The sequence below is a fragment of the Eschrichtius robustus genome, chromosome 21 (assembly GCF_028021215.1).
Source record: "Eschrichtius robustus isolate mEscRob2 chromosome 21, mEscRob2.pri, whole genome shotgun sequence".
In the NCBI taxonomy this organism is placed as follows: domain Eukaryota; kingdom Metazoa; phylum Chordata; class Mammalia; order Artiodactyla; family Eschrichtiidae; genus Eschrichtius; species Eschrichtius robustus.
Genome location: NC_090844.1, coordinates 20,759,259 through 20,783,469, shown reverse-complemented (window position 1 = coordinate 20,783,469; position 24,211 = coordinate 20,759,259). Strand labels below are relative to the sequence as shown.

The 24,211-nt window shown below is 34.1% G+C and overlaps 1 protein-coding gene across 3 annotated transcripts in view; it reads right to left on the bottom strand.

Moving 5' to 3' along the window:
• The window catches only part of SGCZ (sarcoglycan zeta), a 312,358-nt gene that overhangs the window by 9,397 nt on the left and 278,750 nt on the right, over window positions 1–24,211 (bottom strand). For all 3 annotated transcript variants that reach the window (XM_068532068.1, XM_068532071.1, XM_068532069.1), the window contains one exon: window positions 8,990–9,062. In XM_068532068.1, the coding sequence (XP_068388169.1) occupies window positions 8,990–9,062 (73 nt within the window). The remainder of the gene's footprint in view (window positions 1–8,989; window positions 9,063–24,211) is intronic.

Genomic DNA, 24,211 nt, shown 5'->3' with positions numbered 1-24,211 from the left:
GAAAAGAGTGGTGACCTGCAGTGACTGAGGACTAAGTGACGGTAAGAAGAAGAACATCTTGGCAAATGCCAGTTGGATTATGAGGCTACCAAGGACCAAATGTCACCCCAAATGCTTTGGCAGTGTAAGCGTCTTGGTATAACGATGCAACCCCAGGGAGAAAGAAGAGAAGTGAATAGACTGGGGCTTAGTTTCTGATAGTGAGTACAATGGAGACCATACATGTAAATTAAAGTTTTACAGGAATATTTTCATTTCTTCTACAGATAATTCTGTGCCCTAAGACAATATATACCTGCCATATATATATATACATACATACATATATATGTGTGTGTGTGTGTATATATATATAAAACCTATCAAGGGGTAAAGGGGTACATAAAACATGTTATATGATATATATAATATATATAAAACTTATCAAGGAGTACATATATATATATATAACTTATCAAGGGGTACAGAAAACATAAAAAACATGGCAATTTTACAGTATTGCTAAACCCTTCAAGTTCTGAAAGTGATAGACTGAAAGTGATTAAGACTTTGAATTAAACAGGCTTCAACTGTACGCTTTGCTAATCTTGATAAAATTAGAAGTAGTGATCACTAAGAAATGATATAAATTTTATTAAAAAGAGCACTGTTTTATATATTATCCATCACTCAGATGAGTAATATACACTAGGAACTTTAATTATGGAGAGCGTGCAGATAGAGTATATAATAAAAATTTATTAGATCATTTGGAGGATTTCATAATTCTATTTTCAAAGGAACATGTTGTGGTATTCAAATATTTCTTATGAACATGAAAATTAAAGTAAGCTGCAAACTAGTTTTTACAAGCTTGCCTGACTATTTAGCATAAGCAAATAAACTAAATTTTGGGTAGCAAAAATTTCATAGCAGGACTACAATGTATATGGAGACCTAACATCTTCAGATGAACACTACTGTGAATAGCGTAAATTCAGTGTGAGCATTTACAGATGCATGTATTAACCTGAATCATCCAATATCAATATTCACAATTACATGTATACTTACATTTAAATATTACATTTACACACATTACCTACCTAGAACTGCCCATTGTCTCTAGGTCTATCACTTGGTGAATAAGGAAAAAACACATTTTTCACAAGCGGTGTGCAAATTTTGTTCTATATTTCCATCCAAACTGCAAGTGTTAAACTTCATGAATTCTGACAATAAGAAAGTAATATTTGCATTTAAGCACAATGAGGCACTTTTAAAAGGTTTTGACATCAGGTAAGCATATGATCATGATATTAACTATCCAAAGAACATTATAGAAAAAGTAGATGTAGACACAAAACTTAAAATATATAAAATAAAAAGTAGACATCATGTTACCAGTTATCCCAGTTTATCAAAAGGATTTGATGATGGTGTAATAATATATTTCATTGACTATTTTATAAATAATATTTTCCCAGGCTCTTACTAGAAGCGGGGTACTTCTAGAGGCTATATTATAAACTGCAGGATATAGAAAAAGTATTTCCTATATGTATTAAAAGTGTTGCTGCATACTATGAAGCAATGAAAGTTATTTCCAAGAAGCAGTCTGGGAAATTCAGGTATAAACTCACTGAGAATTATTATGTGCAAGAGTTACATCAATCTAATGAAAGGATTAAACATAGGACTTTGAATAATAAGCTCATAGCTTCTACACGAGTTCTACTAGAAATTTTAAATCCAGTTAACCTCACTGGGGCTCAGTTACCTAATAAATAAAATTACAGCGCACCTTAAACATAAAATATTTTATTCATTGCAGAACATCATTAGGTCTGTTCTTTATTAGTGTGTTAGCCATATATTTATAATAATACACTAAAAGCTATTTTAAGGAAGGATAAGAAAATTTAAAAATAAAATTCTCTCTCTTAGTTTGGTCCTCCTCCCTCTGTCCCTAATGTGCAGTGTGCACCTTCATTAAACATTAACCAGAGCGCCTCAAAGGTAGGAATGCCTGCCTGCTCCACAGAAAGATCTTTTTCTTTTTTCCTTTCTTCTGACACTAGCTATGCAACTTCTTAAAAGAATAGCATTCTTTCCCAGATCTGTAGGGGGTCATAATGACTTGCTGTTCCCTTTGTACGATGCATACCTGGGCTGTGAGTCTTCGGTGAACTTTACGTAAAATACCAGTATGCCATTTTGACGTATGATCCTTTGTCTCGAAAATGTACATGACTGTGCTTTCCACTTCTGACAGGTGGAACAGTTCTCAGGGCTTCTGAGAGTCTGTCTCCTGGATTATAATCCTCAATTTGGCTTGAATAAAATTCCCTTTCATTAATTCTTCTTAACTTGATTGTTAACTGAATTTTCGTCGACAAAGAGTAAAATGATACAACCACTTTGGAAAGCTCTGGCATGTTTATATAAAACTTAACATAGCCAGATACATCCCAAGCATCTTTCAATTAGGAAAATGCATAGATAAAATATTGTATGTTCATATAATGGACCAGCCATAAAGCAGAAGGAACTATTGATACAGACAACATCATGAATGGCTCTCAAAAACATTATGTGGAATGAAATAAATCTTACAAAGAAGTACATCTTGTATGATCAATTTATGTTAGTACTAAGTCAGTCTAATCTAATACAGGGTAAAAAAAAAAAGAGAGTAGTTTGCTTCTGGTGCGTAGTGGTGGGGGTTTACCAGGAAGGAAATGAGGGAACTTTCTTGAGTGATGATAATGTTTTATATCTTGACAAGAATTTGGGTTACACAGGTGTACGCATTTTTCAAAACCCAGCAAATATGCATTTAGGCTTTGTGAATGTCATTGCATAATTATTTTACAACAAAAGGAAAGAAACTGTAAGTGATCTTGGCTACTAGTTAATGATGTACATGCTGAAGTGATCAGGAAAAGTGTACAGATTTATACAACTTATGTTCGAATGCATAAAAATTAAGATATTCTGGTGGATGGACAGTGGAAATGTATACATAACTAAAGACATACAGAAAAATGATACTAGGAGAATCTAGCTGGGGGTTATATAGGTGCTTTCTATAAGATACTCTCAACATGTAGTATGTTTGAGAATTTTCATAATACGATGTCAGGAAAGAAAGTGTGTTCACAGATCTTATAGGATTATCTTTTTTTTTTTTGGTAAAATTTGTAGAACTGTATACTATGAAAATCTAAATAGGAAAACTGTTAATTGATGTTAATATTTGACTGTTATTGACTGTATTACAATGCAATAAAGATATTAAAGACATACAGGGATACTATAAAAATATGTAATTCCTGTTGCTAAATCACTATATTAATATAAATGCTATATTATTCAAAGTCTGTATTTTACAATTACTTCCAGGAAAGGAATACCTATAAAGGACATCTGATATTCTTTACTTTACCTGAAAATTCAAGAGTTTGAGGTATTCCTGGATAAAAATAAGCTCATATTTATACTTCCATATCATGAAAATTCCAATATATCAAAAATAATAAATATATGTAATAAAATTCCAACAAGAATCTCAGTAGAGTCTCTTGAAACTTAAAACTTTATGTCAAAATATTTTGAGGGGAAAAATATGTGTGATAATTACCAGATTTGTTAAATGAACATAAAGTAGATTTTCCTTTTAAAATTAGAACTTAATATAAAGGTATTTTAATTAAAAAATGATATCAAAATTAGAAATGGAAATTTGGTCAATGAAACACAATACAATCTAAAACAGATGGCAAGTATTTATGAGAAGTTAATATTTGACAAGTTGTAGCAATCATTTTGGGGTGGAAAATATGAAGTTATTTAATAAATGATGCTTAATAAATTGACTATCCATAGTGAAGAAATAACATTAGATCCTTAACATGCTCTGCAAGAATAATTTCCAGTTTTATCTATTCAAAATATAAAAACTAATAAATTATAGACTGTAATTTTCAATAGAAAATTGGAAGAAAATTCAGAACATAATTTCCCATTTTATTTACTCAAAATATAAAACTAAGAAATGACCTAGTGTACAAAGTAAACAACAAAATTAGAAGAAAAAAACCAGGAAATATCCAACTCTAGAAAAGGGAAACCTTTGAAACAAGACTGAAGCCTAGAAATCATAAAGAAAAATAATTTATATAGTTTACAATGCCAGTTTTTGGTTGGACTGGTTTTCTCCAGGAACCCTCCACTTCTCAAATCAGCCTAGAATCCCTCTAGAATGTCCTGGGCTCAGATCTTGGAACTCGAATCAGACTAAACCTGGATTTTCTTCTAGAACCATCTACTAAGTAGACTTTTGGTAACTGAGTATCAACAGTTAAATGATACCCTGATTCTCTTTTGCATGGAAATTCTCAAGCTTCCACTGAGGAGGGTTTACAACATATACTTAAACTATTTATTTTATTACAAAATACTTTCTAAAAGGCCTGTTGAAAAATGAAGTCCACATGTATTGGCAAAACTTGTGAATTTCTATGCAATTAGTCACTGGAATTAGTGAAGAACAATTGTGTTCATTTTTATAGCATTATAGTAATCACAGCAGTGCATTTCAGAGGAGTTTTTATAGTGGGTACACAGGGATTATAGTAGAGAGAAGGATTAATGTTGAACTCGAGTCACTCTGCTGACTATTTTTTCCAAGCAATTCAGTTTTGGTGTTTAGATACCGAAGCCATAACAAGATTTTGTTTTTAAGGTGTTACATAATTTTCAAATTTGAAAATGAGTGACCTAGATTTCCAGAATTCTCAACATTCTGAGAAAATGATTTAGACTTCTCAAACTAAGTTGCACGATGCAATTACTAAATGGAAACTTAAGCAGAACTTGAATATCATGTGCCTTGTTCTTGCTAAATATTTAATACAGTAACAGAGACAGTTGGCACTCATTATTTGCCATTTCAAGGATGAAATAAACGGAGAATTGCACAGAAAAGTGTTTTTAGAAAAAACAATCCAATGCAAACTGTGACCTGAACATATATTCTTATACTATCTTACCACTTTTACTGTCTTATCACTTCGGGCTACCCTGAGTTTTTTTCAGCTGCAAATCACATTGTTTTTGTTTCCACCATTTGTATTGTTTCCTGCCCACTTGCACACCCCTTATGGTCTCTTCCTGCAAATTAGATCAAACAAATCCCTAGGTCAATTTTTGCTCCCTGTTCCCATGACTGGAAGCGAAGGCAAGCTTCTCGTTATCCACATTTGCTACAAACTCTAATATACAAACATACATAGAATGAAAGAATAAAAGGAAGGAAGGAGGAAAGAAAGGGAAGGAAGAGGGAAAAGGGGAGAGAGGGAGAGGTATGTGGAAGGGAAGTGGGGAGGAGAAAAATACTACTTTATTACCATTTTTTTCTCATAGGTGGAAAAATACCAGTAAAGTATTTTACCCCTTTATTGACAAATTGTCTCAGGGAAAAATCCTTACCATTTAATAAATGGTGGCTTTTCCTTGAACACGGGAACTATGTAAATCAAAGCTATATGTTTCCAGAGATTAATTTGGAGCCTGCAAACCTCACATTTCAGTTTTAAATTATATGCATATAAGAATGGAAATGATGAAAAGATGCCAATTATGTCATTAAATAGTAACTCATTTTACTAAACCAAAGTCTAAATTCTTGCCTTATTCTTGGAGCAGTTAATGAAACTCAGATCCAAACAATCCTTGGACAATGGGCATTACATTATAGATTTTATCACTTCTCACCAAAGAGGGCAGAAATTCTATTGAACTATAATAATTTAGCTACATATTAATTTAAGAAAAAATAAAAAGAACATTTATACTTGGACTATTTCAGGCAAAGTGCTATGATGTCCTTACTATTTGTTGTTTAGTCTTTTAACAAATAAGTCCCTGCCGAAAAACAATATCACCTTATATAAAAAAGAATTAAAGAAAATCTACACCTGTATTGTTAAAATGCACATGAAGACTAGCACAGACCTTGGCACACAGTAAGCATTCATTAAACAGCCGTTGAGTAAATAAATTATAGCAATCTACTACATTTCCACACCAAAATATTATCTAAACTCTACAGTAAACTTTTTGAAATGTTTCTTTCTAAAGTCTTTTATTCTTGACAAAAGCAAAATCAAAGACAACATGGCTTCTTACTCCCTAAATTACATTTTATTTACTTGGTCAACTGATGTCACCTTGTTGATTAGACTTAGGTGTCAACTAAGGGTACTTCTTATTGCCCTGAAAGGAAAATTGTCAGCAAGACTTGTAAGGCTCTCCTCAGACACTGCTTTTAATCTTCAGTACACAAATGAATAATTGAATAACCTCGTCATTACTGTGCTTTGCTTCTGCTTCCGTTTTGGAATTTAGATCAGTACCACTCATCTTGGGGGCTGCCAATCTGCTTTTAGCACTAGCAGCTAAGCCTCGCTTAGGTCAATATTTAAATAATTTATGAATAATTAGAAAATAAAAACTGGAGACATGATATACTAATTATAATTTAATTCACATTCATACTTATGAATGTTGAGACATGTCAGTAAAGTAATTAAAATAGCAGTTGGTTCTTTTTCCTTTTTTGGCAATAGGCTTTTCATAATGAAAGTCTGTGAAACGAGTACATAATTACTAAAACGTTAGAAGTAAAAAAAAGTTTCTTTTAGAACTTAGTAATTAAAATTTTTTTATTGAATGAAACTCTGGTATCTATGTTAAAACACAGCTCAAAAACAGTTGGAATCAATGTTAGTCACGTGTCTTAGTAATACAAAAACAAATGACACCACATTCCTTATATACAGGCATTTAGCATCCTCATTATTCAGTTTTACTAAGTTTCAGTAATTCACATTAACCAATTATAATAAAACTATTATGTGTGAGATAGAGTGGCTGGCTATTATTGAACTAAAGATAAGCAAGGAAGATGTAGATCCCGTTCTAGTGGTAACACAACCTTGTTAAGTAGAGAAGGAAAAGATAATTTATACAAAAATGTAGAGGTCCTAACTGAGAATAGTCATAAATCAAGACTATAACACACTATGAGACACTGTTTTCACATATTCTTCAACCCTCCTAAATCCTTGGGGTTTCAGCATAAAGTAAATAATTATTATATTTGTCTTATTTTTTAATGCCTGATCACATGAAGAGGGGCACCTTCTCCTGTTATTCTTAACTAGCTTGTTTGAATCTGGGCTACTCAACTAGTGAAAAACTGAGTTTTCTTAAGGAATTTTATCATGGAACTATAAAGGTCTGCAATATTTACTGTTGTAAAAGTATGACTTTTAAAAAATAAATTTATTTATTTTTGGCTGCGTTGGGTCTTTGTTTCCGCGCGCGGGCTTTCTCTAGTTGTGGCGAGCAGGGGCTACTCTTCCTTGCGGTGCGCGGGCTTCTCATTGCAGTGGCTTCTCTTGTTGCGGAGCACAGGCTCTAGGTGTGCAGGCTTCAGTAGTTGTGGCACGTGGGCTCAGTAGTTGTGGCTCGCGAGCTCTAGAGCGCAGGTTCAGTAGTTGTGGCGCACAGGCTTAGTTGCTCCATGGCATGTGGGATCTTCCTGGACCAGGGCTCAAACCTCTGTCCCCTGCATTGGCAGGCGGATTCTTAACCACTGCACCACCAGGGAAGTCCAAAGTATGACTTCTTTTTTAATTAACGTTTTTCAACTTTATTTTTCTATTTTTATTTGAGCATTTTTTCCCACTCATCCAAATAGGAAGGGCTGAGCCTGCTCTTTATGAAATAAAATGGGTATTTTGCTTAAAATTTTATTGTGTTTCAAGACAAAGACTCTATTTCTCAGGTTAATAATTTAATTCAGCTTTAAAAATGATTTTAAATATGTAATTTATTTTTTTATATCAATATGGGTTGTCTTTTTTCATATCATAGCAAATGGACATATATACACTACCAAATGTAAAATGGATAGCTAGTGGGAAGCAGCCGCATAGCACAGGGAGATCAGCTCGGTGCTTTGTGACCACCTAGAGGGGCGGGAGAGGGAGGGTGGGAGGGAGGGAGACGCAAGAGGGAAGAGATATGGGGATATATGTATATGTATAGCTGACTCACTTTGTTATAAAACAGAAACTAACACACCATTGTAAAGCAATTATACTCCAATAAAGATGTTAAAAAAAAGATACCTATTTGAAATTAATTAGAGAAAACATCTTTTTTTATTGGCATATAACATTGTATTGGTTTAAGGTATACAACATAATGATTTTGATAAATGTATATATCACAAGATGATTAACACAAGTTAGGTATAATTTTATATAAAATATATAAAGTATATATTAAATATATATTTATTGAATTAAGAACAATAGATAAGTTAATAGATTTTAGTATTTCAAGTTTTATCAGTGATTGCCATGATTATTCTGGGGAGAATACCTTATAATTTTGTCCTCTCAAACTGACAGATGGAGCTTATTCCACTGGAAATATTAGATTGAGGAGTGTATCACAGGGCAATTAAGTTCTGCCTTTTACTGATCACTGTTTACATTTGTTTCTGATTTCCCTCTACTTAAGCCTCCCTGACTATTTATAACTTTCTCTCACTCTCTGCCTCCCCTTTCTTTATGCCTATGCATGCCATATATTTCATTATCTATATCAGATTTTCTGAAATCCCTATTTGTATTAGTCCTCCCCTCAACATCCTCATAACTGCCTTTTCTTTTCTTTTTCCACACTCCTCCTGTCCGATATGTTTATTTTATATCCATTGTATGTTTGTAAAGGAAAAATATACAGAAGGACAGAATAATAACTCACATTTTCTTGCCCTCAATGAAATATCCAATTATCTATTTACCATGTAGGCAGGGAATGTCAATTCTTTATACAGTTACGTAGCACATTTTCTGCTTTAGTTCTTTATATATCAAGGACCATCATCAGTGGTGGAAACAATGACACAGGTATAAATGCCAGGACTTACCTGAGGTCTTGGGAAGGTTCTGCTCTGATGTGAGGTGTTTCGACAGAGTGCCCGAACACTGCTCCTTCAGTGCCTGAGGATAACGTGAATCCAGGAGTCAGTATAAGCAAGTGGACAGACACACTGGTTTTCATTACTACTGTTATGCACCAAATATTCTTCTAAAAATGGGACAATTGAAAATAGGAGTACAGAAAATAAAAGAGAAAAATTGGAAAAGGAGTTTAAGGTAGTGAAGGGCCAAGGAGGGTAAATCTAAGTTCCACCGTGTTGACCCTTTTTAAGATGATCTTATTTATAAAAGTTCAGACTGAGTGAGAATTTTCACCTTCTGATCATAGAACAAGATCCATTTCCTTCCCTTTTCTTTATTTCCAGGTAAGTGAATTTGAGGGAGGGATAGGTCACAATATTCAGTTCTTTCTACAAGCAGCAAAGCTTGAATGAAAATGTGGAGAGTGAGCTCTGATGTAGTATAGTATTAATTGTTTCAAGACATAGGTCCATAGGGCATTTAGCAATTTGCCCACAAGCAGCACTAGCCTTTAGTTAGAGTGATCATTGAACTACAGAGAACAGGGCACCTTACTTTGACCTTTCTGGAATTAAGGCTCAGTCTAAAACCATGAACGGCTTGAGTTCATTAGAGTGGACTTCACCTGGGATCATAGTTATCTGAAGAGGTCATGTGCTCAGGTAGTTGAATGATACTCTATCTAAACTTTCATTTATCGACTCCATTTGATTTTCCAGGTTGACAGAGCTTTTTCTAATTTAACTGAGCAAAACAGAATGATTTTCCTTTCCAAAAATCAAATGCAAAAACACTCGTTGAAGATGATGAAAAAACAGCCTTCTTTTTTTTTCTTTTGTAATTTTACATAAATGAGATCATTTCCTTCAGAATAAACTTTATTTTCTTTTGGTTTAATCATCTTCAAACATCTTGGTGTAAGAATGTCATGGCTGCTCCATCAATGGCCCCAACACTAGCTCAACAATACAATGCAAATAAAAAATACAAATTTTACACCTACAAAGTGAAGCTTCTTCTACTTATCATGAAGAACAATATAAAATATATTGATTCAATAAGCAATGAAAAAATTGCCACCAGGAAGTTAGAGCTAACATTTAAATTCCTTAAAAATAAGTGTATATATAGGGAAATATGCTAGAATCACCAGAGGACTCCTCTACAGAAAACAGCAACGCAGATCTTGATCTTGAATCACAGAGGAAGAGGTTTTTTTCAGTCTGTAACATCTATATTATGGTTCTAAGGGTAAATGTACAAGGTTCTGCTCCAGTAAATTCCTTAGATTGCAGATTTCAGTTTATAAGCTAACAGCTATCCACATTTGTTGACCTCTTACTGGATTTTATTAGTTGCTGGTGGTTTTTTTTTGTTTGTTTGTTTGTTTTGTTTTTTCGTAGAGAGGATATGTAAGGCATATACTGTTTATTTATTTAACTGTTTTCACAAATTTAGAGCAATTATTTCTTTAAGGAGCTTGCTCTTTCAGTAGTTTTTTAAATATTTTATTTCTGTGAGTGGACAATTCTTAGAAATAGGTCTTTGAAAGTAAAGTAACAGTTTTAGATAAAACTCTGATTTTGTGACTGTGGAGGGGCTGGCATTTGAAACAACATTCTAAGGCACAAATTTCTAAGTCTCAAGGAGAGACCCCTTTGGCATTTTAAAATAAGATATAATTTCCAAGTGGGCTAGCTATCCATGGGCAAAGTTCACAAGTTAATTTCTACTATTTTATAATTTTGAAAACTTCCCAGACAAGATGCCAGAAATATAATTAAAGAACAGTAGCAATATTTATTTTAAAACACAGAATGGCACATATAGTATAATAACTTAGTACAGAATATATCAATGAAAGTGAAAGTAGAAAGTTATCAAAAGTTTAATTTTACAATGAGGATGAAAGACTGATAAAGGTGTTGATTCTAAATATCAATATAGAAAACTATTGATGATAAAAAAAAAGATACTTGAAGAAATAAATGTATAATCATACCACCTAAGGGGCTACATTGAAAACTGCATAAAATATCATAAATAATTAACTAGCTATAGACTTCCAGATAATGAGAAAATTAATCTCATCCTCTCACTTTTTGTTCCAAAATGAGCCAAAAGGCAACAATTAATAAGCAACAATGATAATCTTAAAAGGAAATCAGTGAGGAAAAATAAAAGCTATCTGAGGCAGAAACAAACTCTCACAGCATAAAAAATAAAAAAATATATAAATATATATTTCCCATGAATGGGAAAATTTTACAAACATCAGACTATTGGTAGGGTTGCCAGACTTAGCAATTAAAAATATTGGGCACAATTAATTTTGAAGTTCAGTTAAACATAAAATCATATTTTAGTATAAGTATGCAATACTTGCAGAGGATATACTTATACTAAAAATCATTTGTTGTTTGTCTGAAATTCAAAATTAACTGGGCATCATATATTTTACCTAATAAATCTAACCATTAGTCAACATTTATTTGGAACAAAAGGTAAAGGATCTGCTTTATCCTCACTTCAGGAAAAAAAAAAATGTGTGATGAATTCTCACATCTTAAGTTATAGAAATCATGGAAACCAGAAAGGAAGAGGGACAGAAAAAGGAGAAAAAGGAACATAACATAGACATTTATTAATATGTATATTTAAACTTGTTGACTAAATAAATATTTATTGTTTATTGCTTTTGAAAAGGACTGTTCAAAAGGGCACAATGTCAGTTTTGCTTGATTGTATAGATGCTAAAAGATATTTCAGGTAATTTAAAGTGATGACGATGTTATAAGATATAGAGAAAACATAGACTGTTAACTCTTGTCATGGTCAGGAAAAATGATGCAGGCAAACCTCATGGTCAAAAAACACTGGATCTCATTCATAGGATAATTTCTAGCCTTTAAACAAAAGAATAAGAATAGCATATTTTTTGTTAGAAAGAAGAAAGAGTATATAAGAACTGTGGTCCTACTTTATACTTAAAAGCAGTTTTAGCCATAAGCTACTCTTTACAAATGCCTAACACAAAATAATCTCGCCCAATTAAAAACATCATTAAAAATAAATTTATGTATCCCTCCTAGTATGGCTATCTATACGCTAAATGCTATACTCTAAGCTACTCATTATCAACCCATTGGCCTCCATATATCCTTTGGGAAGGCATTTGCTTCAGAAGGCAGGACAAGAAAAGGAAACCAAAAATTCCTGGTATTCCCAGGTCCTCAACTTCATAGTAACTGAAAAAAAATTCTGTGAAATATAGCGTCTCTCCAGCCACCAGCTTCATGATTTCCACTGTGGTTAATTTCAGATACTATTTTATGGGGTTATTGGGTTCGTGTAGAAGAACCTGTGATCAGTAATATATATACAAGCAAGGCAAAAATACCTCTATGCTTTGAAATATTAGTTTTATATAAATTATCTCATTTTTTCTCACCAACATTTTTAATATACAGAGATGATAGATTGTTTACACTTGAAAAATGAGGATGCTCTAATCAGAGAAATTAAATACCTTATCGATGAGGCTAGACTCTTGGAGTTCAGGTTTTCTTATGGACACACTACGAACTTTGAAATGAGCCATTTTGGGAAGCAATGCCACCTCCTTCATTCCATCTAAGTGACGTTGAGCAAGTTATTTAATCTCTCCAAACTTCAATTTCCATCGATACAAATACGTATAGTAATGCCAACCTTGCAGTTTGGGTTAGGTTTTTTTTTTTTTAATTCGTAGGCCAAATCTGCCACTGCTCTTACTTTTTTTAAAAAATTTTTATTTATTTACGGCTGTGTTGGGTCTTCGTTTTGTGCAAGGGCTTTCTCTAGTTGTGGCAAGCAGGGGCCACTCTTCATCGCGGTGCGCGGGCCTCTCACTATCGCGGCCTCTCTTGTTGCGGAGCACAGGCTCCAGACGCGCAGGCTCAGTAATTGTGGCTCACGGGCCCAGTTGCTCCGCGGCATGTGGGATCTTCCCAGACCAGGGCTCGAACCCGTGTCCCCTGCATTGGCAGGCAGATTCTCAACCACTGCGCCACCAGGGAAGCCCTTGGGTTAGGTTTTAATTAAATAGGATACCTGGTTCACTCTAAGAATTCAGTATTCCTTAATTCCCTCTCTCTATCAATTTCCTTTATGAAAGTCAGCCACAGAAGATGTACACGTTGTATCTGTAGAGTTAATGTCCCAGCATGGGTCTACTCATTAATATGTGAAATCTCTATTCCCAAAATGTCATAGCTTCAAGTAACATAGTCTCATGCTGAATTTTGAAATCTGCAATTTAGACACTGAAAAGATATTCTTGAATGTTAAATATTAAATGCATTTTATTAATCAAAACTCTCTTCACTAAATCAAGGAATTCTCTAATGCGGCCGCTTAGGTACCAGATAAGATCAATCAATGCTCAAATAAGCTCTGAGAACGAAGTTTCTTCTAAAAAAATGTCCAGCATGATCTTACTTTTAATTGAACTTCATCATAATATCTAAAAAATTGAGGAAACATGAAAACAAAAATGCATAGTAGACCCTTTAGTAATAACTAAAGTGGATGGATGATGATTTTTTTCATGTTTTACACTTACTAGTTCTTTGTGCAGGATATAATAGAAATGCATCATTTGAATAATTGGAGTAGGTAAAACAGTCATTAACTCTACCAGGGTTTTAGTTTCCATTCAAAAATCAAAGGAAAAGTTAAAGAAAGTGTAGTACAGGGCATCATTCCTTAGAATATTTCTCTTCTCAAAGTGAAATTTTAGTCATGAATTGGTAAGAATTCAAACCTAAAAACTTAAGGTAGAGGAATCTGAGTAATGTCAACCATACCACCTCTCTTATCTAATCCATGGGATTGTTAGGAGACTTAAATAATCAAAAAATTAATCAACAGTAGACAGCATTTTATTTTATTTTATTTATTTTTTTTTTTTTGCAGGTTCTTATTAGGCATCAATTTTATACACATCAGTGTATACATGTCAATCCCAATCGCCCAATTCAGCACACCACCATCCCCACCTCACCTCAGTTTTCCCCCCTTGGTGTCCATATGTCCATTCTCTACATCTGTGTCTCAACTTCTGCCCTGCAAACTGGCTCATCTGTACCATTTTTCTAGGTTCCACATACATGCATTAATATACGATATTTGTTTTTCTCTTTCTGACTTACTTCACTCTGTATGACAGTCTCTAGATCCATCCACGTCTCAACAAATGACTCAATTTCGTTCCTTTTTATGGCTGAGTAATATTCCATTGTATATATGTACCACAATTTCTTTATCCATTCATCTGTTGATGGGCATTTAGGTTGCTTCCATGACCTGGCTATTGTAAATAGTGCTGCAATGAACATTCGGGTGCATGTGTCTTTTTGAATTACGGTTTTCTCTGGGTATATGCCCAGTAGTGGGATTGCTGGGTCATATGGTAATTCTATTTTTAGTTTTTTAAGGAACCTCCATATTGTTCTCCATAGTGGCTGTATCAATTTACATTCCCACCAACAGTGCAAGAGGGTTCCCTTTTCTCCACACCCTCTCCAGCATTTGTTGTTTGTAGATTTTCTGATGATGCCCATTCTAACAGGAGTGAGGTGATACCTCATTGTAGTTTTGATTTGCATTTCTCTAATAATTAGTGATGTTGAGCATCTTTTCATGTGCTTCATGGCCGTCTGTATGTCTTCTTTGGAGAAATGTCTATTTAGGTCTTCTGCCCATTTTTGGATTGGGGTGTTTGTTTCTTTGATATTGAGCTGAATGAGCTGTTTATATATTTTGGAGATTAATCCTTTGTCCGTTGATTCATTTGCAAATATTTTCTCCCATTCTGAGGGTTGTCTTTTCGTCTTGTTTATGGTTTCCTTTGCTGTGCAAAAGCTTTGAAGTTTCATTAGGTCCCACTTGTTTATTTTTGTTTTTATTTCCATTACTCTAGGAGGTGGATCAAAAAAGATCTTGCTGTGATTTATGTCAAAGAGTGTTCTTCCTATGTTTTCCTCTAAGAGTTTTATAGTGTCCAGTCTTATATTTAGGTCTCTAATCCATTTTGAGTTTATTTTTGTGTATGGTGTTAGGGAGTATTCTAATTTCATTCTTTTACATGTAGCTGTCCAGTTTTCCCAGCACCACTTATTGAAGAGACTGTCTTTTCTCCATTGTATATCTTTGCCTCCTTTGTCATAGATTAGTTGACCATAGGTGCGTGGGTTAATCTCTGGGCTTTCTATCTTGTTCCATTGATCTATGTTTCTGTTTTTGTGCCAGTACCATATTGTCTTGATTACTGTAGCTTTGTAGTAGAGTCTGAAGTCAGGGAGTCTGATTCCTCCAGCTCCATTTTTTTGCCTCAAGACTGCTTTGGCTATTCGGGGTCTTTTGTGTCTCCATACAAATTTTAAGATGATTTGTTCTAGCTCCGTAAAAAATGCCATTGGTAATTTGATAGGGATTGCATTGAATCTGTAGATTGCTTTGGGTAGTATACTCATTTTCACAATGTTGATTCTTCCAATCCAAGAACATGGTATATCTCTCCATCTGTTGGTATCATCTTTAATTTCTTTCATCAGTGTCTTATAGTTTTCTGCATACAGGTCTTTTGTCTCCCTAGGTAGGTTTATTCCTAAGTATTTTATTCTTTTTGTTGCAATGGTAAATGGGAGTGTTTCCATAATTTCTCTTTCAGATTTTTCATCATTAGTGTATAGGAATGCAAGAGATTTCTGTGCATTAATTTTGTATCCTGCAACTTTACCATATTCATTAATTAGCTCTAGCAGTTTTCTGGTGGCAGTTTTAGGATTCTCTATGTATAGTATCATGTCATCCGCAAACAGTGACAGTTTTACTTCTTCTTTTCCAATTTGTATTCCTTTTATTTCTTTTTCTTCTCTGATTGCCGTGGCTAGGACTTCCAAAACTATGTTGAATAATAGTGGTGAGAGTGGACATCCTTGTCTCGTTCCTGATCTTAGAGGAAATGCTTTCAGTTTTTCACCATTGAGAATGATGTTTGCTGTGGGTTTGTCATATATGGCCTTTATTATGTTGAGGTAGGTTCCCTCTATGCCCACTTTCTGGAGAGTTTTTATCAGAAATGGGTGTTGAATTTTGTCAAAAGCTTTTTCTGCATCTATTGAGATGATCATATGGTTTTTATTCTTCAATTTGTTAATATGGTGTATCACATTGATTGATTTGCGTATATTGAAGAATCCTTGCATCCCTGGGATAAATCCCACTTGATCGTGGTGTATGATCCTTTTAATGTGTTGTTGGATTCTGTTTGCTAGTATTTTGTTGAGGATTTTTGCATCTATATTCATCAGTGATATTGGTCTGTAATTTTCTTTTTTTGTAGTGTCTGTCTGGTTTTGGTATCAGGGTGATGGTGGCCTCATAGAATGAGTTTGGGAGTGTTCCTTCCTCTGCAATTTTTTGGAAGAGTTTGAGAAGGATGGGTGTTAGCTCTTCTCTAAATGTTTGATAGAATTCACCTGTGAAGCCATCTGGTCCTGGACTTTTGTTTGTTGGAAGACTTTTAATCACAGTTTCAATTTCATTACTTGTGATTGGTCTGTTCATATTTTCTATTTCTTCCTGATTCAGTCTTGGAAGGGTATACCTTTCTAAGAATTTGTCCATTTCTTCCAGGTTGTCCATTTTATTGGCATAAAGTTGCTTGTAGTAGTCTCTTAGGATGCTTTGTATTTCTGCGGTGTCTGTTGTAACTTCTCCTTTTTCATTTCTGATTTTATTGATTTGAGTCCTCTCCCTCTTTTTCTTGATGAGTCTGGCTAATGGCTTATCAATTTTGTTTATCTTCTCAAAGAACCAACTTTTAGTTTTATTGATCTTTGCTATTGTTTTCTTTGTTTCTATTTCATTTATTTCTGCTCTGATCTTTATGATTTCTTTCCTTCTGCTAACTTTGGGTTTTGTTTGTTCTTCTTTCTCTAGTTCCTTTAGGTGTAAGGTTAGATTGTTTATTTGAGATTTTTCTTGTTTCTTGAGGTAGGCTTGTATAACTATAAGCTTTCCTCTTAGAACTCCTTTTGCTGCATCCCACAGGTTTTGGATCGTCTTGTTTTCATTGTCATTTGTCTCTAGGTAGTTTTTTATTTCCTCTTTGATTTCTTCAGTGATCTCTTGGTTATTTAGTAACGTATTGTTTAGCCTCCATGTGTTTGTCCTTTTTACGTTTTTTTCCCTGTAATTCATTTCTAATCTCATAGCGTTGTGGTCAGAAAAGATGCTTGATATGATTTCAATTTTCTTAAATTTACTGAGGCTTGATTTGTGACCCAAGATGTGATCTATCCTGGAGAATGTTCCGTGCGCACTTGAGAAGAACGTGTAATCTGCTGTTTTTGGATGGAATGTCCTATATATATCAATTAAATCTATCTGGTCTATTGTGTCATTTAAAGCTTCTGTTTCCTTATTTATTTTCATTTTGGATGATCTGTCCATTGGTGTAAGTGAAGTGTTAAAGTCCCCCACTATTATTGTTTTACTGTCGATTTCCTCTTTTATAGCTGTTAGCAGTTGCCTTATGTATTGAGGTGCTCCTATGTTGGGTGCATATATATTTATAATTGTTATATCTTCTTCTTGGATTGATCCCTGGATCATTATGTAGGTTCCTATGACCATTTTCTTAATTGTTTTGGGTTTGTTTTTGTAGGTCCTTTTCTTCTCTTGTGCTTCCCACTTAGAGAAGTTCCTTTAGCATTTGTTGTAGAGCTGGTTTGGTGGTGCTGAATTCTCTTAGCTTTTGCTTGTCTGTAAAACTTTTGATTTCTCCATCAAATCTAAATGAGATCCTTGCCGGGTAGAGTAATCTTGGTTGTAGGTTCTTCCCTTTCATCACTTTAAGTATATCATGCCACTCCCTTCTGGCTTGCAGAGTTTCTGCTGAGAAATCAGCTGTTAACCTTATGGGAGTTCCCTTGTATGTTATTTGTCGTTTTTCCCTTGCTGCTTTCAATAATTTTTCTTTGTCTTTAATTTTTGCCACTTTGATTACTATGTGTCTCGGCGTGTTTCTCCTTGGGTTTATTCTGTATGGGACTCTCTGCGCTTCCTGGACTTGGGTGGCTATTTCCTTTCCCATGTTAGGGAAGTTTTCGACTATAATCTCTTCAAATATTTTCTCTGGTCCTTTCTCTCTCTCTTCTCCTTCTGGGACCCCTATAATGCGAATGTTGTTGCGTTTAATGTTGTCCCAGAGGTCTCTTAGGCTGTCTTCATTTCTTTTCATTCTTTTTTCTTTAGTCTGTTCCGCAGCAGTGAATTCCACCATTCTGTCTTCCAGGTCACTTATCCGTTCTTCTGCCTCAGTTATTCTGGTATTGATTCCTTCTAGTGTAGTTTTCATTTCAGTTATTGTATTGGTCATCTCTGTTTGTTTGTTCTTTAATTCTTCTAGGTCTTTGTTAATCATTTCTTGCATCTTCTCAGTCTTTGCCTCCATTCTTATTCCGAGGTCCTGGATCATCTTCACTATCATTATTCTGAATTCTTTTTCTGGAAGGTTGCCTATCTCCACTTCATTTAGTTGTTTTTCTGGGGTTTTTTCTTGTTCCTTCATCTGGTACATAGCCCTCTGCCTTTTCATCTTGTCTATCTTTCTGTAACTGTGGTTTTTGGTCCACAGGCTGCAGGATTGTAGTTTTTCTTGCTTCTGTTGTCTGCCCTCTGGTGGTTGAGGGTATCTAAGAGGCTTGATGGGAGGCTCTGGTGGTGGGTAGAACTGCTAGACAGCATTTTAAATTGCTATAGTGGAATAGGGCTGAAGTCTAGGGTGAATTCATGTAGATTTCAGGGGCAAAAATATTCCTGTTTATTCATTATCTTCAAGTTTGATCCTGTGCTATTAAATGCATATAAATTACTTGGTTAGTTAAATTGAAAGACACTTTACAATATTTTCTTTTTAATTATTATTCTATTTGAGATCAGGAGCCTTTTTCACTCCTGTAGTTCCACTTCCTAGCACTTTTATCTAGTATAATATAGACATTCATTAGTATGTCTCTCTGAAGTTGTTGAATAAATAAATGTTTTCTTTGGTTTGGAAGTAAGATGAAGAACACAGCAGCAGAAAGCTGCCTAGAAGGAGAGCAGTCCTCACTAGGGCCTGTATGTGCTGCTCGAAAGGCTGCGACGGATGAGGCTAAGGTCTGGCGCAGAGTGCTTGCTGTTCTGGAGAACCAGAAGGAAAGGTAAAAAAGAGAAAAGCCAGGTGGATTGGGAACAAAGGAATGAAGAAAGACTGGGGCACTCTGTGCGAAAAGAAGCTAAAGAGGAGTAGAAATATTGTTGAGTTAAATTCTATTGTTATTTGTCTCGATGTTTGCCAATGAGATCTCCTAGTGCTTTCAGTTTTTCAATAAAATCTACCATGATCTTTGTATTTTTTGAGCTTTTTTTTGGAGAGGGACAAAGAAGGGAATGAATGTCACACCCAGCTCTATATGGGACGGAAGAAATAATAGGAGGCACGAGGCAAAGGACGTTAAGAGAGCATGAGTATCTGTCCGCCTGCCCTCTTCCCCTGACAATTAATGGGAATGTAGGCAGCATTTTAAACTCCTGCACTAGAATAGGGATGAGGTCCAGGGTAAGTTCATCTAGATCTTAAGGGCCAGAAGGATTCTTATTTATTCATTATCTTCAAATTTAAACTTATGCTACTGAATATTTCAAATTCTTTGGAAGTCTTCACACTTTGCTTTCTTTTTTCTTTATTTGCATCTCTTTCCCCTCAGATCTAAATTGGTAGAGTAAAAGATTGGACAGGGAACAGTTTCATTTTATTCCCAAATCTGCCTCTAATTCATTCTTTGATCTTTGACAAGTATTTAAAGCCGCCCCCCCCGTTGCTATTTGTAAAATTAAGCTCTAAATAACATGATCTCTAAGGTACCTTCAATTTCTAACTGTCACAAGTTACATAATTTTTTCTGACATGTCAAAACCTGTATACCTCTTCTCATTTCTCCTTAAATACAAGTGGAAGTAAGTTTGCCCCTGCAAATCGACAGAATATTTGGGGGAAGGGATGGAATAATCCTATTGGCAAAAGTAAATTATTAACTATCATATCTTTTACTCCGTTAAAATGAGTTCCTCTGAATCCTGAAAGCATCATTACCCTTTAAAAGGAGAAATGTCAACCCATTTCAACATACATCTCTTACTTGTGTTATTTTAATAGTCTAAATGGTGTTCCTGCTTCCAGCTAACTGCACAAAATACCACCTATACATTGCTATATTAATCTTACCAAACCTCTTGATATCTCACCTGTACAAAAACCTGTAATTATTTTCTTGTATAATGCTTTTGCCCACCATTCAAGACTTCTGCTTGAATGCAAAATCCATTCATTCAGACTTATTTTCCTCTACTCATCTATAAATCTATTTACTAATTTTCCCACCTGTTAAGGTAAATACAATCTGTTCATTCTCTGACTATATTTGGGGTTTACTACCTATAGCACTCATCGGGAAGCTACCACATCTATTCTGAAATTTTACATGCTAAATTATATATTACTCCCCATCTAGGCTAAAAAATATATATATATCAAAGACGTTCCTTATATCCCATTGTATTCTTGTGAGCAACATGGTATCTTACATATGTGAGGTAATTAATAAATATTGGTAAGGACCAATATTTCAAGGACTTTCTTCTTGAAAGCTTTTTTCCCTCTTTTTAACCCTCCTAGTTTGATTAATGGTACAATCATGCCCTAAAAACTCAAGTCAGAAATGGGGAAATATACTGAGATGACCTTTCTTGCTCAATTTCCCTATTAGTTTATTTCTTTTTACAACTTCAGTATCACTTACATTTTCTCCCAGTTATTCCTCGATACCACAGCCAACTAATGTTCTGAAACTCAAAGCTGACGGTGTAATTCTCACTTAAAATGCTTCCGGAATCCAAAAGTCGGTGGAAGTCAAACCCGAATTCCTTAGTAGGACTTACCTGTTAGCAGTTTTCTGCATTTCATACTCCAGTGACAATAAAACTTTTGCAGATTTTGAAATGTTTATAAACTGTTAAGAGTACTACTTCTTCCCGACGTACCTCTCTTGCCCCTTTAATGGTCATCTCTACTCATTTTCAGGATCTGATTCTAAATGATTTTCTCTTTGAAACATTTTCTGTGTCCTTCCTGCTCTTCCTCTTTCTGCTCAGTTTCCCCAGCTCCTTGTGAAAATTACTATACATGGCAGTTATCCTGCTTTGCAATTCACGTTAAACTTCTACCCAGTAATTTATGAGTTCCTTGAACTCAAGGACTTTGTCTTAATAAATTTTGTATGCTTAGTACTGATCTTGAATTCTGATATACAGTTAAGGATCAGTAAATGAAAGAAAGAATGGGAATGAAAAAATTAATAAAAGCGTGAATAAATTAAAAATTATGCTGCAGTATTTTATGATTGATATGTAAAACTTGCTAAGTTTATGTTTCCCAGTATATTTCTTTGTTTAATACTTCAAAACAAATCAGGTTATTAATATCCTGAGGTGATGATCTGAATTTATTAAAACTGTTATTATGAGCCTATTCAATGTTAATTTTTCTAGTAAAACAGGGAAGCAGTATTGTTAAATTGTCTCTCTGAAACAGAAACAAACCCCTACCATGTTGTTCATTTGAAAGTAGAGAATAAGCTGCCAATATTTCTGAAAATAAATTATTTCAAAATCTGTTTTTACTTTTCAGTCAGCATTTTTCATAATTTAAAAAATATCTCAAGGCATTTACTCTCACATGCCAAATCATGTCCTCTTTTCAACTTTTTAAGGTTTTCAGAAGATAAAAAGACATCATGGGAAAGATACTTGACGATCAGATTGAAAATACATTAGAATAAAGCTATTTTCCTCAAGATGAAATATATTCAAAAATAAAATGTTTTATCACTAATAAAGAAAATTAAACTTAAATATATCAAGATTTGAAATTATGCAGAGACGCTTCTTGCTCATATTTTATAAGCTTCAAGTAGCTTGTATTTTTCTAGCATTTATCTCTGATTTTTAGGGGGAAAAAAGCTCTTCTTTTGTTAATTCCTTCTATTCCTTTTAATGAAGCAAAAAATAACTGAAATTTAAGTGTGTGGAGAAAACAAAAAAGAAAAAAAAATTCAAATTGAATGATACTTGATGGAAACTACATCTAGGAAAAAGATATAGAAATAATCCCTCTTTCAAATTTCCACCTTCAGAAAAGAATATCAGAAGGTCAAGCAGAGCTTTCATCATTCACTCTTAGGATATATATTTTCAGAAAATAATAAGTAATTCCAAGGTCTATAATTACTAAGGTTGTCATATTGCCCTTTACCTTAATAACCACTAAAGGAATAAGAAGCAATACACACATGAGACGTTTAAAAAATCTTAAATGAACAAGTGTTACCAACAGCATATCTTTAGCAAACACAATCATAAGATTCTTTTGTTATGGATTTATCAGAAGGCAGCTACATTTGAATTGATTGATCACTCCATTGTGCACATTCTAACAGAAACTGAAACATAAAAATATGAAATAACTTGATAACAAATGAACTACCGATACTTTTTTTTATTTTGCGAAGCATTTCATAAAAAAATCAGTTCATGATGTGATTTGGAAAATTAATAAGACAAGATCTCTACGTGAATTACCTTTATACTACATTTAAGTTATCTTTGCAAGCTTTGAGACACTTAATCTAGTAGTGTATTTTGTTTTGAGGTTTGGACATTTTACCTAAATACAGATAGCATAGCTAGTGCTAGTTTTGCTTCTTTAAGGTCACATTCATTTTTATGCAGGCCTATTTTCTGTATAGCCCTTTCCTTTACAAACTTTATCATTACTTAATCCACATGCAATTTAAGCTTTTCTGATCCCTGTGGAAATCATTTATCTAAAAATGGACTGTTAGTTGTACCATAAACTCAGGTTCTTTGGGAAAATAAAGGAATACCTTAATCCTGCCTTTTTGTCTTATTTTATTCTTTAGATTCTGCACCCCTATTTAAACTAGTTTCTGGAGAAAAGTAAGACGGGCTTTCTACTGCTGTTAGTCATAGGCAGGAAGATTGTGTTTCCAACTGGCACACCATGCTGATCATTGCAAGTGGAACGCACAAGACAGGTACTCATCTTAGCAACACTTTTATTTCTTAATGCTTTTCCCCCTGATACTTCTGATACATTGTCACTAAAGCACATTCTATGGAAAATAGAAATCCATAGAAATTTATCCAAAAGCGGTGGTACCCAACTGCCTTTAGTGGCTTCAGATACTACATGTGTTTATGGATTTACAGGCATACCCTGGAGATATCGTGGGTTCGGTTCCAAACCATGGCAAGAAAGCAAATAAATGCAATAAAGCAAGTTACACAAATGTTTTGGTTTCCCAGAGCATATAAAAGTTATGTTTTTACTATACTGCACTCTGTTAAGTGCGCAATACCATTACATCTAAAAAAACAATGTACATACCTTAATTTAAAATATTTTATTGCTAAATAAATGCTAACCATCAACTGAGCCTTCAGTGAGTCATAATTTTTTTTTGCTGGTGAAGGATTTAAAATATTGCAAGAATTACCAAAATGTGACACAAAGATATGAACTAAGCAAATGCTGTTGGAAAAATGGTGCCCATAGATTTGCTTAATACAGGGTAGTCACACACCTTCAGTTTGTAAAAAACACAATATCTGCAAAGGGCAATGAAGCAAAGAGCAATAAAATGAGGTATGCTTGTATCTGAAACTTTCTACAATCATTTTTTCAATTAAAAAAAAACTTGTGTGTTCAAAAGATGCTAATTCTATAAATGGCTTTATGGACCTGAGCTACAGAGTCAATATATACAAATCAGCATCTGAACGCAACTAGGACTTCTAACATGGTACCTTATTAAACACAGTTTAGTTAGACTTTCCTTCTAATCTCAATATAGCTAAGTGATTCTAAAATATCAGAGGGACTTCCCTGGCAGTCCAGTGGTTAAGATTCTGCTCTTCCAATGCAGGGGGTGCGAGTTTGATCCCTGTTCGGGGAGCTAACGATATCCCATGCCTTGCGGTCAAAAAAACAAAACATAACATAGAAGCAATATTTTAAC